General features: G+C 26.9%; 1 protein-coding gene across 1 annotated transcript; it reads left to right on the top strand.

The window, feature by feature from the left end:
• Positions 1-1,998: 1,998 nt before the first annotated feature.
• Positions 1,999-12,256, top strand: LOC122269204 (ankyrin repeat and SAM domain-containing protein 1A-like; the record flags this gene model as incomplete). The annotated part of the gene is given in 1 exon segment (XM_043041147.2): positions 1,999-12,256. A coding segment is annotated over 1 exon segment (135 nt), but the record flags the coding sequence as incomplete, so codon positions are not given.
• Between the last annotated feature and the right edge of the window lie 1,947 nt (positions 12,257-14,203).

The following is a 14,203-nucleotide window of genomic DNA, read 5'->3' as shown; positions in this document are numbered from 1 at the left end:
TGAAATTGTTTTAGGGTGGCACCCATGCTTAGAGTTTATTGATAATAATTTAAATTATAAATTTGTTTGTTAAGAATATCAATTCAAAAAATGTGATACTTGATATATTTATGATATGCTTATAAAAAATGTTCCCTAGTTCAATTTTTAAATTTTAATATAATTTCTACAGACATTTATAAGAGATGACTCCGAATTATCTTCAGTGAATAACTAGAATGTCTCCAGAAAAGTTATAAAAATCTTAACCTATGCAAAAGTTGATCTAAATGCAAAGATCTAGTTCTCTTACTAGCTATTATCAAAGAGAGTTTTGACTAAAAAATAATTTTTGATTCATGTGATTAAAATACTGAACTGTTAGATTTATAAGTATAAAATGAACTATATCATTTTTAACTATAATAATTTTGAAATAAATGAAAACATTTCTCTATACAGAACTGCATTATTTTATCCCGGTTATTACACTGACTCAGACTCTTTTTTTTTTTTTTGCTTCAGATCCAAAATTGCTTGTTTGGCGATTTTTGAGAATTATAGATATTATACTTGAACTAAGATAACACAGTGGATAAGGTAAGATACTGTGCTATCATTGTGAAAAACTAGGGTTCTACTTTTTTGGCACCAGTTTCCATACGCTTTTGGCACCAGTCCAAAAAATTTTGGAGCAATTTAAAATTAATTAATTGAGGAAAGTTCGTTTCAAACTGCGCAAGATATGTGTAATTTAAATAGTTCTTTTATACTGCCCATGTGCATAAAAATTTTTTAAAAAATTCTTAATTTTGTGGCGAATTTTATTCGGCAACTAATAAAGAAAAATCCAAATTGAATTTCTTAATTTTAAAAGTTTCAAGCTGTTTTCTAAGTAGTTTTCGTACTTTTTAAATGAATGCTTGAAATGATATGGGGTTTTCATGTACTTCGATTTGTTCACCGGCATTGTTTAATTTCATTCGCATTGTTGGAAATAATCCCCCATAAAATTATCTTTTTTTTTACACCTCTTTTCTTTTCTTATTAAGTCACATTTTGGTGTATGAACATTTATTGTAAGGTATTATCATTTGTTATTAAATTCTGTCTTATGATATAAAATAATATTCTTAGAAAACTCCTTATAATTTTGAGCTCTCTTTTTTAAAAAAAAGTACAAAAGCTAATTTGAAAATTGCAGGAAACTTCTTTATTTTTTAAGATATTCAAATCGAACTTTTTTCTTTAGTTGTCGAATACAAAANTTTTTTTTTTTTTTTTTTTTTTTTTTTTTTTTTTTTTTTTTTTTTTTTTGAATTTTACTGGGGCATGTGCTGTATAAAAGTATTACAACTTTAATTACTCCTACCTTACGCAGTTTGAAACACATTTTTCTCAAATTTTAAGGCAAGAATTTGCAAATAATTTTTTATTGCTCCAAAAATTTTGTTTAATTTTATAGAATTTTTTTTAAGTTATAATAAAAAAATTTCAGACAAAAAATTAGTCTTTTATAAAAATGTTTCGATCTCAATAAATATTTAAGCTAGGCTTACAAAATTTTGTGTAATTATTGCACGTAGAAAACAAAAAATAAGTTACAAATCTATTGTTATGTTTTTTGGCATAGGGTGTTCAAAAACATTTTCTGTTAGTAACTTATTGCAGGCCCCTCAAACCTCTAAAAGCATTGATATGTATGAGAAATCGCCTGATCTAAACACCTGAGTTATGAAATAATTTGTTAAGCATTTCTAAAGAAATATGAAACAATGTGCGTATATATATTGGCGTGGCTGAGAGGTCGGAGTTGTCTTCCTGGAAAGTAGATCATTGTAAAAATCATTGTAGAGAAGAAATCTCTTCTATATTTGTGAAAATGATAAAGATAAGTTTTAAGTAAGTTGCAAAATAAAAAATGTTTGCCGTTTTATAAGTAAAGACAATCCTTAATTACTATAATCACAATGTGTGTGTGTTCCATTCCACATATATATTTAAATTAATTCTTTTTAGGAACTGGCTTCTGAAATCATTCTTACTCTTGGGCAAGCTTTTGAAGTAGCTTATCAAATGGCCATAAAAGAAAAAGCTGTTAAAGCTTGGAATGCGGAGCATAAAAGCTCTAATAATCCAAAATCTACGTCATGACGAGCTATGCAATTCTCTTTTTTGTACAGTTGTTGCATAGTAATATATTAAATTTTAGGAATATATTTTAAATAACTCTATTACCAATGCTTTTGATCTCTGTAAATAGTTTGACCTAAGTGAAGAAATCATATTGTTAAATTTTATGTTGTTAATCATTTTTGTTGAAAATATCATTGTGTGTTATTCATTAATTACTATTTGTTTCCATACATCAATACTGGCATCCTGCTTTTATCCTGTTTTTGTATTTGCATTTAAAAAAAATATTAACTAATGCATTATTGTCAACTTTGCTGGAAAATCTAGTAGACTACTGGATTTTGCCAGTTTCTTTTCGTTTAATCACAAAATAATACAGAATGATTTTCCAAAACTGGGGAAGTATCTTAAAGAATCCCTATTTTTTTTACTCCGCTTTTTGTTTACTTCACAATTCAAACAATCAATAGTATTACTAAGTGTTGAAGTAAGAGTCAAAGATTAAGTAATATTATTGGAGAAAAGTTTTTCATATTTATTTAAACATTTTAATTTATTTATTTAAATATTTTGTCTCACTATAATAAAAAAACTCTTTAGGGCTGCCACTGTTGTTTTGGGTTTCAGCTTAATATGTTTTCTTTTGCTGTGTGTGTGTCAAAAAACTTTAAATCACGAAGGTGTGTAGCAAAATATAAAAGAAAAATGGTGTAATAAAAAATTAACATTTTCGAAGTAAATGCAATGCAATAATATCAGTCCAAAGAAATGCGACGACAATATTGAAATTAGATGCGTTGAAAGGGTCGTTTTCATTCATAAACCTAATGAGTTTTTTTTCGCCTTTTTTAAAAAAAAGCTCTAATTTTTTCAAAAGCATTATTGCAATTTTAAGTGCTTTTTTTACAAATTTTTTTCTCGCTTTTTTTTTGCTTTAAATTTTGACCATTTATATTTTGTAAATGTTGTAATGATTGTAATATTTCTTAGGAATATTTTCATTCGTAACAAGTCTTTGTTAACATTTGTATCAAAATTTTTAGTAATATAAAAGACTCAAGAGAGATAAAAACAATTTCTTATTTGAACTACTATTTGATATAAAGTTGATGTTAAATATTGTTGACAAGTAAAATTATTTCTAATTCATTACTTTATATTGTCATACATTCTCTATTCTTAAGTTCAAATTTATATTTCAAGTACAGTTGATTATTTTTAAAATCCAGGTTTCCTTTCATGTCTTCGTGATTAACATGTTAATAAGAAGTGCTTGTGTTAAGTTGTAATAACTATATATTTTATAAACAAAAAAATTTGTTTCATTGATATGTAAGAAGAAAAAAATAATGATAGAAAAGACGAAACTCTTAAAAACATATTTTGGCTAAAAACAGCTTTTTTCTTGTAATTACCAAAATCAAAAAGCACTTTTTCAACTTTTTTATTTTGAAATTTTCAATATTTAACATAAAGAAGAAAGTAAAAGTGGTGAAAATCGTATTTCCCTGTAAAAAAATAATTTTAATAAAACTTTTATATATATATATGTATAGGTATTTTAGGTTATTTAAATTATATTTAAAAAATTGGTCATAAATAAAAATATGAGTTACCATTTGTAACTTAATTTGAGTCAAAGTTCAAAATGGCTGCTTAATCTCAGTTTTATTCTACAAATTCTGAAAAATATTTTACCCTTTTTTCATCAAAATCTTTTCTACAAAAAATTTTATGAAAATTTATGACATGAAGGCGTCAGCCATTTCATACATGTGCATTAATTTGCATAAATTGTTTATTAAATCTACCAATTATTTTTTCTTTTATTTTGGCAGCTACGTTAAAAATAAAATGCTCTGTTATATATTGTTTTAGTTGCAAGACCTTAGAAAAAGACAATTGAATAGGGATCTGTGACTCTGATATGGTTAATAAAAGTCATTAATACATCTCTATTTTCTAATGAAAACATTTTGAAAATTATATTTTAAGTTATTAAAATGACATTTTGATTTTTTATAGTGTTTTAAAAATTTAATGTGAAAAAGAACTTCTTTCCCATATTACTTTTCAAAATTAGCAAAAGAATTAATATTTTTTATCCATGAACATTCCCTAAAATATTCTTTATAAATAAGTTTATTTTATCCTCTTTTTTTAAAAACTATTTTAGTCAGCTGTATTTTTATGCAATTTGTACATACAAGCAAGGGCAAATCATAGTTATTTTATATTGAACTTGTTTAACTTTTTGCTTTATACAATCTTGCTATACAGATAATTTTTTAGTTTACCTTATAGGGTTAGATTGAAAATATGGTTTAAGGTGCATAAAGGCTCAGGCTTCCTGTTTTGGGCTCTGTATTGTTGTGTTAATGTAGCCTTCATAGAGTTTAATCACTTAATTTTAAAAAAGTAGACATTTTAAATTTTTTAATTGATTAAATTCAATGATAAAGATGTGTTTTTTGATAGATATTCTCAACTTTTATGAAATATGGATTTACATGCTTTTTAGTTCCATTTTAAGAATTTTGAACTATTAATCAAATGTTGAACAGGCATGGACTACTAGGGATAACCTACTATTGTTTTTTTTTTTTTTTTCTAATTCAATCGAAGTGCAGTTCTGATTTTCTATAATATGTATCTAAGATTAAGAAATCTTATTTGTAGAAAAAACAAGTAATTTTCATAAACAGGACAAATTTTTATTTAATATCTTAGTGCAAATTCAAAGTTGTTTTCCCTGTCAGGGTCTTAGGATTTGGCCATTCAGGCTGTAGTTATACTTTGAGTTACATCATGAAAAACCACACAATGTTTATGGATTCTGAAAGGGAATTTGTTGTAAGAAAATCTGAAATATAATTGAACATCATCCAAAGGGGAAAATTTAAGTCTCTATTTGTTTTAACTTAGGATGCGAAGGACTGCAAGGAATTTTCAGGATTTTCGTAATGAGTATATTTCTAAAAATTATCTGTTATTTTCAAAAAATAATCTTTTAATTGGAATGGTGACTTTTTTGGCTCTTTGTGAAAGAACAATTTCTACATCTAAAAATTAATGGGAGAATCTATTTTAAGCTATAAGTTAATATAGAAAGATTCCTTGTATGAGACATTCTTTGAGACATATTACATAACAGTCTTTGAGACATATATTTGCGTATTAATTGCAGCCTAGATTTAGGTTGCAATGTGCAATGGTTAATATGAGTAATATATTTCTCAAAATATTGATTCTTCAATTTGTTCATCAAATTTCTTGGAAAGTAATAAGCATATTTTAAACTTTTTTGTCTATGTATTGTGCAAAACAGACAATCAATTTTAGTTTTTTCTTTACCTATCAAGTGCTTTGTTACAAAATATTTAACAATTTTAGAGAATCTTTTTTTAAATTGTTCAATGTATTTTTAAAATCATGCCTTATTATATTACTGTAAAACCTCGATTTCTTAGACTTGTTGAAAAATATGAAAAAAATTTAAACATCAAAGAATAAATGAAAAAAAAAGCCTTATATATACCCTTTTAAAGAGGAATGCCTTTTTTTTTAATAAAATCAAAACTATGCATAAGAAATATTACTTAACAAATTCCATTGGTTGCTTAAGTTACTGCATATACATGATTATTACTAACTAAAAATAGTCAGGATCAATTTATCAAATAAGTTATTGTAGAAAAATTAGCAACATTAGTTGAATTCCTTACATGAGGTGGTAAAAATTTAGTTTGTATATTATTGACTGCAGATCTCGATTCCTAAATTTTAAAATATGTGCTTAGTTTTCCCTCTTTATCATTAATTAGTTTTTCTATTTTGAAAAATTTCTATTCCCTGATATTTTAATAAATGTTTTCTTAATTGCATGCGTAAAAAATATCAAGTTATTGGTGAAAAAATCATCAAGACAAGTATTTTTTTACATCATTATGTACTTGGAATTTTTATCCTACATATAAAAAAATTATCTGGGAACCTTTTTCCTTTAAATGCAGTAGTTAAATGTTTATGTATATTTATTTACAGCAAAGTTTAATAAACCATATTTTGCATATTATAAATAAGTTGTTACATCATTTATAAATGTAAATCCCAATTTTTTTAAATACGAACCGCTTTTGAGTTTGGTTTACGAAAATCAAGCTTAGATCATCAATAGATTTTAGAACGGATTAGTTTCAAAATGTTGTACATTTATATTATATTCTCTTGTCTACTAAATTAATGTATAATCCTTTAATAATTGTGTTAATAAAATTATTTTGCAGTTTGGCTTATTGCAGAACAGTTGTTAAAAGAACTTAAAATTTGTTATACAGTAGAGAACCATTTATCCGATATCCAGATAACCGGCGAAAATTTTCATCGGTTTTCCCGCCATTTTAAACTAGAACGATTATGAAAAAAAGCGGAAATTGAACTCATCCTTGAAGTTGAGTAGAGGAAAATGTAAGGAAGGGGAGAATTTTTTTCCCCGTTTACCCAGAGAAACGTCATTTCCTCCGTGACCTTGAAGGCAGGGAAGGGAGGAATGTTTTATTTTCTCCTTTAGGCCGTCAATCAAGCTCAAGGGTGTGGCATGCTGATTTCGTTTTCTGTTTGATTTACGAGGGGGGTGGGGAAAATGCATTGCATGCACATCAGTGAACAGAAGATGAAAGAGAAAAATATATTTATCTATTTAACATCGATTAATAAAAATAAAATCTTTTTCTTCTGAATAAATTCTCATTCTCTGGAAGTGCGGTATCATTTGCAAGTTTTTATTGCTGTGGAATCACATCTGCTGTAATTAAATATCATGTTTTTATCAACAAAAAAATAAGAATAAAAGGAGAATTGTTTATTAATTTAAACATAGGATTATTTTCTGAAGCAGATTGCAGTTTTGTTTTTCTGATTCCACTACGTTTGATATTTCGCGATAAATTTCGCACTCAACAAATTAATTCTTTTTATTCATAAAAAATTTTATCATTAGGTTTTTTTTTAAAATTCTGTTGATCTTGCCTTGTTCCGGGTTTTAATATTTATGCTAGTGCCTTTTTTAACTATCGTTTCGGTTCGATAATTTTCAAGTGTTTTTATTTAGATTAATAAGTTTTCCTTTTATTTTATCGTTTCCCCCGTATAATTAGGTATGAAATATATTGCGTTATTTAATCATTGGTTTTGTTTATATTATTTAATTTAGGAATTGTAATTATTTTTAAAAAATAAATATGAGAATTTTGTATTTTTTAAACTTGATTTTCTTGTCTAAACTTGCAAATTTTTTTATTCTTTTAAATGTTATATTTCTACCATTTTTTTTTCTTTTTAAAGTTAGGAGTACCTTTCTTTTTTCTCTTACTTTATGCATTACACTTTTTCCTTCTAATTCGGGTTCGATAAAACATCGATTAACGACACTTTTTGGTTGATCCAGAAAACCGGGAAATTCAAACATCCGGGATAGCGATGGTCCCGAGCATTTCGGATAATTGGTTCTCTACTGTATATGCAAAAAACATTTTTTTAAATTATCACTTAAGGTATAGTCTCTTTTGTTTTAAACTAATTCACTATTTATTTATATAAAGTTGTGGCTATAATCTGAATTAAAATAACGAAATTCGCTTTTAGTGCTAAGTCGAATTTTATTGAACAGGCATAGAAATAGATTTTTTTCCTAATGTGGTTTATAGGCCCAAGGGTTTTAGTCACTAGGTTTTATCTCAACAAATCAAAAAGATATTAACTCTTCAGTAATAAAGGCACAATTTTTCAATAAAATAAGTATCTTAATATATGTTGTGAAATCATCTGAAAAATTGCTAAATCAAACCCTTATATTTAAAATAAATAATCCTATGAATTAAGAAACACAGTGCAAAGTGGCCCCAAAAAATTATGTATCAATTAATAACATAATTAATAAGCATTTGTGTACATAGCACATTTGAAATATTGATTCCTACCTCAGTCAAGTTCTATTTTTTGTTTTGTGCTTTTAAAATAAAATTTTGTATTTATTTTAAGTTTGATCGTTTGGCATTGATTAAAATCCTTTTTTTTTCTTTTTTACAATTTATAATCAGTTGTACATCTAAAAATTTTTGTTTGTTTTAAAACAGTTGAAACTTCTTTAAAGATTTATTTAGGTATAAATTCTAGTTGTGAAATTACTTTTTGCATTTCAGATCATTGGAAATTTATTCTATTTTCATGGAATTTTTATTATACTTTTATTTTCACTTTTTATTAAGATCTAGGAATTTGAAATAATATTTGTGTTTGAATAAAACATGTATGAAATAATATTTAGTAAACTTTCAAATGAGTGAATATAGGTTAAATATAATTAAATCTCATTACAATAGACTTAAATTATGATGTATGTTTTTTTTCTCTCTCTTTTTATCAAAATTTTTGTTTTCTTTGTAATTTATTAAGTAGCATTTAAAGTTTTTAATTTTGTGCCATTTTATTTTATATTAAGTCCTTAAGATCTGATTCATTTAAACTTACTAGTAGTATGGGTGCTAATAAGTGCCCAGATAGTTAAGATAGTACTTTAGTCTCTCATTTACCTTTTTACTTCTATCTTTACCTATTTAACCTTATTTCTTCATGTAGCCCAATTTGTGTACATTGCAAAAAAAAAAAATTTGTCATTCTTAATTTGGCAATTGGTTTTTTAAATATTAACAAGCTATTTTATAGGTTCCAAGGTCTAACTTTAAATGTGTTAATTAATTTGTGCAGGTGTTGATTTAAGTTATGAAAATGATTGTACATTAGTTTAGTTCCTTTTTGTGTATTTTATAATATCTCTGGAACTTTCAAGTGAATAAAAATTTATTATACATAAATATAAAACCTGTGTCTTTAAAGATAATTTTAAGCAAAATATAATTTAAGATTATAATTTTTTACTATTTAGTTAAATAATGGTTAAGTAAGTTTTTGATTTGTAAAGTATATAAAATTTTAAACTGCTGTTTCAAATAACTAAATTACATAGTTTAAAATGATTAAAAAATATTGTATGTCTTAAATTAAAAATTTTTTCAATATTAAATTAAAATTTATTTGGTATGATCAATATCTTTGGATCAGCCAATTTAATAATTGAGTGTAAAAGAAATTTGAATTGCTTAAATAGTTCTAGAGTTATGGTGATTTGTGAAAAAGGATGAATTTACATTAAGTGTTTCAAATTTCCAACAGCTTGTGTGACTTAACTATATAACTGTCTGTGGGGAAAAAATCATGAATATTGAGAGAAAGTACTTCTTACTGTGTGATTTTTAAATTTATCATTCTACCTACACAAATTGATTAGTATATTTAAGATTAAGAACTATTAAGACCGAGTCCTATTATCTAAAAATCCAGTGATTTTTACATAATAGGACTGTTATGTAAAAATCGTTTTGTGCATTGTATATTATTTTTTATTTTGTGCATTGTACATAAATTACACAAAGTTACAAAACTTTGCAGTCTTACCAAACTGGTTGTGACTTTTATAATAGAATAAAAATAATGAAGTTTAGAAAAGTTTTAAAGGTAGTTCTAGGATTTTTATTTAAAACAAAGTTTTTTCAACTGAAGTAGATGAAATTTATCCTTGTTCATTTATTCGCATGTTTTTCTCCTGGCAAAGGGCATTTTTGAAGAAAAAAATTTTGTAAATGTTTTTAAAGTTGCATTTATATTTTGTATTTATCATTCATGTTTTAACTTGTTTGTATTTATACTTACGTTAAAGTACTTATTCATAAGATATATTTTCTTCTGCATATTAATTTGCTATTGTTGCAGTTATTAAGGGAACATAAAAAATAAAATTTATCAAATACTTGTTAAATGCCTTTGTGGCTCATTGTATCAAAAGAAAGTATTAGTACTTTATAATATCCATCTTAATTTTTTAGATTATGTTTTAGATTTTTAATTTAAATAACATTTTTTAACATCATTTCAACTTTAGTAATTCCATACTAACTCTTCTTGTAAACAATTTTCTAATTTCTAAATATTAATTGTGATAACATTAAACTGACTACATAAATATACATATATTTATATCTTGTCTTCAATTGTGAAACTTAATTTTTATATAATTCTGGAATAAAATATAAGCAAGCATAAAGAAAATTAATAGATCATTTTTATGGCATTCTTTTGGCCAAAGTCAAGTAGTCTATTTGATTTGGTCTTTGGATTTTTCATACCTGGTTAAATTGAAGTGAACAGAAGTAGTATGTAAATAATTTAAGCTCATTATTGAAAGTATTGATGTCAACCTATATAAATTGATCAAAAGTATGTATAATATTGTTCTTTGCAATTTGAAGAAGTTTTCTTTATTGAAAATCTCTTACTGACAATTAAATCAAAATAAATGTAGCATTTATTATTTTTATTAATCGTTATATCTTTTATATCAAATAAAAATAATCTATAAAGATATATTTATCTTTATTGAACATCTCTTACTAACAATTTTAGCCGCAATAAAATGCAGCATTTTTTTATTATTTATTTATTATTTGAGCCTTGTGATTTACTTTTTCCATCTTGTAAAAGTACACAGAGTGGAGTTAAATTGCTACAAATTTAGTTTTTGCAGTGTTACATCTACATATGTGACTGTTACTTCTATTTAAGCATTAGTGAGAAATGTGTTTTGAAAAAAATCAGTGTTTTCATAAATGCTGTTATCTAAAACGTGTAGAATACTTGCAAATGGAACTTGTATGCAAAAGAATTAAGATTTTTTCAATGAGCTTAACCTTATTTAATTAAATGATTACCGTAGAACTTAAGTTATTTTAACCTCTCTCATCTGAATATCACTGTTTACTGAATTTTTTTTTGTCACTTTGGTTTGGCTTTTCTTTTAAATTAATATTGCGCAATGAGAATTCAGCTATACACGACTAGATCCTTTATTCATTGAGACAAAGATTTTGAAATCTTAGAAAATTGGTTCAAGGTATGAACTAATTTTCTTTACTTAAAAAATTTTCTCCCAAAGTGTATGACAGTATTTGTTCACACTCATTAATATTAGTAGGCAAAATTTTTAAGCTATTTCAATAATTACATTCGACATTAAAAATAGTCAAAATTGGTTCAAGGTACAACCCTTTATAAATTAACAAAAATGAAAAGAACCTCTACTTACAATCTTATATAGCAGACATTGAAAACAAAATCTATATATTTGAAAGCAATACATCAATATCTTCAGCCGTATATAATAATGGCCATTAGAGATTTAATTTTGTTGTATAACTATTGACGATAGTTAATTAATTGAGGTGTTAATTGTTTTATATCTGTACTTAGTGCTGAACTGTATAGGAGTTTCTTTCCCCTTTGACTGTGAGTAGGATCTTTTAGTTTAAATTATTATTTACAAACTTAATTAGAATCTATATTTATAATTGAGAAATATTTCTTTAATTTAAAAAAGTTTTCAAAATCTAACTTTCATGTTCTAAAATATTCATTGTAACATTAATAATTAACCGATTAATTGTTAGGTTCATCATTTTCTACAAGATAAAATTTAAAAAAAAGTAGTTCCATATAATGTTATTAATCATTAATGAAACGTGTGATTTATAGACTTTATATTTGCTTTATAACAATAGTTATGTTTAAAATATATTTTTATCATGTCAATTCTATTATTGACATTTTCTGTTTTTTAAGTTCTTTTGAATATTTGTTGGATTTTTTGAAAAGTATGCGAGCTATTTTTAGGCAGTTATTTATAATAATTTTAACTATTGGTTGCATTTAAATATAGCTTTATACCTTTTTAAAATTCAATATGTTTTTCTTTTCTTGTCTTATGATGACACATTGTATATATTCAGAGTTTATGAATAGTGATTAGCAACTATTAAATTTAATCATTCCATATGCTCTGCTATTTCAATTATCGTTTGATAATTGTGTTTGAATATAAATTTAACATGGTTTGCGTAAATAAATATTCACGAAACGTATAAATTTAAGAAAAGCTTTTTCTATTTGAAAAATCATTTTGCTCAAATGTACATTTTTTTACATGAAGTGCATTACAACGATTTTAATATATAAATAAAAGTATTAAAAGAAATGTCTCTTTTTTTTCCCCCACAAATATACATATACCATTACTTTTTTCTTGTTACAGTCATGGGCATATCTTAGTATTGAAATTTTAATAGACAATGCATACAGTGTATGGAACCTCTGAACTGTTCCATTTTCATTATAAACATTTCCCCTGACTTTCATTGACTTGCCGTCATTAGAAGAATTTGTCATTTCTAGCTTATTTTTGAGAGGAGTGAAATATTCATAATTACCATTACTTTTAATCAAGTTCAAGTTGTTTCTTGATCTACATGTAGAATTTAAAGCCAATCGAAAATTTGACCTCTTTCAGTTTAATCCAAACAAACACTAAACTAAAATAAAGAAAAAAATAAAATAAACATTTTTCAGGTGGGCTTAGTAGGAAAAACAGTGCCACGGTGGACTGATTTAAAAACACGCTTTCCACTAGTTCACCGAAGTCACGCATCACTGGCAGCAATCAGTGAGCTAGTGGATGAACACTGGAATAAACCTGCGACGTTGATATCGGTGCTTTTTAAAGAGTTCTACCTCAAAATGCTTTATTGCGCACTTTTATCGTCAATATACCAAAGTGAGGGAGCCATGTTCTCTGCAAAGAATCTATTCGTATCCTTAGGGAGTCCCTGACTGCCGCTCCAGTATGACAAAAATAAAGTACTACTAAGAGGTTTTATTTCTGTTATGTAAGTCTCTTGCACACAACAAAGGATTCATCATATTCGCTTATAAGTCCTGTCGCAACCTAAAACCTTCCCATATTTTGCTAAAGCTTTGCGTTTTCTGTTTTAGGTAGAACTAGGATTCTTTGGGGCTTAAACTGGTTTTTTGTTGTTTATTTTAAACAATTATTATTAAACAAATGCCAGCCATTGACTATTAGGTCAATAGGCTTCTAGCTCTCCAGTCCTTCTTCACAATACAGTCAAAGTCTTTGAGTGCTGAGCTCTTATCCAAATGCGCAGCGCTCATGGCTTGTCCGGAGTTACATAAAAGACAATCGGATGAAGTAGTCAGCTTGGGGCGAAATAAATGAGAACGTAGTCAATCATGTCCGGTCTAAACATAGCCACCGCAGTAGCACTGGGTGAATCCGGAACACTGAGTTCCACGGAGCACATTCCAGGACTTATCTGTAGCAGCGTGAGATGCCAAACAATGGAATGATTGAAGATTCTTTTTATTTCAAGTTTAGCTGAATGGAAGGACAGATCTCTACGCGATCTCTGAGGAATATGAATTCCGTTTTTGGCCAAAAATTCAGCCATTTCGTTTCCTCGAAGACCACAATGGGATGGGACCCATTGAAATGCAACACTTCCCTCAATCCTCTTCAGGAGTTCTCTGCAGCTCAAAACAAGGGAACTACTATTTTCTGGGTTGCTTGACAAAGCCTGCAGGACAGAGGTGGAATCGGAAAAAATCACAGCTTTCTCAGAACGGGTAAGACGAACAGCAAGTTGTTGGAGAGAAACATGGATGGCTTTGAGCTCTCTTAGAAAGTGAGTTGAAAATTGCCCAGCATGTAGATAAAAAGAAAAGGTTTCACTAAAAATACGAGCGCCAGCACCCTGCGAGAAATCCTAGAGAGATCCGTCAATGTAGATGTGAAGCCATTCATCAGGGGAAAATGGATATTGATGGTTTCCAAGGCATGGAGTACATTAGGACTTGTGTCACGTTTCCGTACATTCAAAACTAAGTCCAATCTAACATCGAGAATCATATATTCTAAAGGACTTGCTAAAAACATCAGTTCATGTGGCGCACTGCTGACTACATTATATTGGGTTGGGTATTCTCACCAGGACCTGATTATCGCCTAGGGCCCACACTTTCTGGGGGGCCTCAAAAATTAGTAAGTAGTTCACAATATTACTTTTCTAAAAAAAAATACTGAAAGAAACAGTGTATCTCAAAAAAGGCACTTTTTATTTCAAATTTT

The sequence above is a fragment of the Parasteatoda tepidariorum genome, chromosome X2, assembly GCF_043381705.1.
Source record: "Parasteatoda tepidariorum isolate YZ-2023 chromosome X2, CAS_Ptep_4.0, whole genome shotgun sequence".
In the NCBI taxonomy this organism is placed as follows: domain Eukaryota; kingdom Metazoa; phylum Arthropoda; class Arachnida; order Araneae; family Theridiidae; genus Parasteatoda; species Parasteatoda tepidariorum.
The sequence above is the reverse complement of the archived record's forward strand: the minus strand, read 5'-3'. Positions and strand labels throughout refer to the sequence as shown.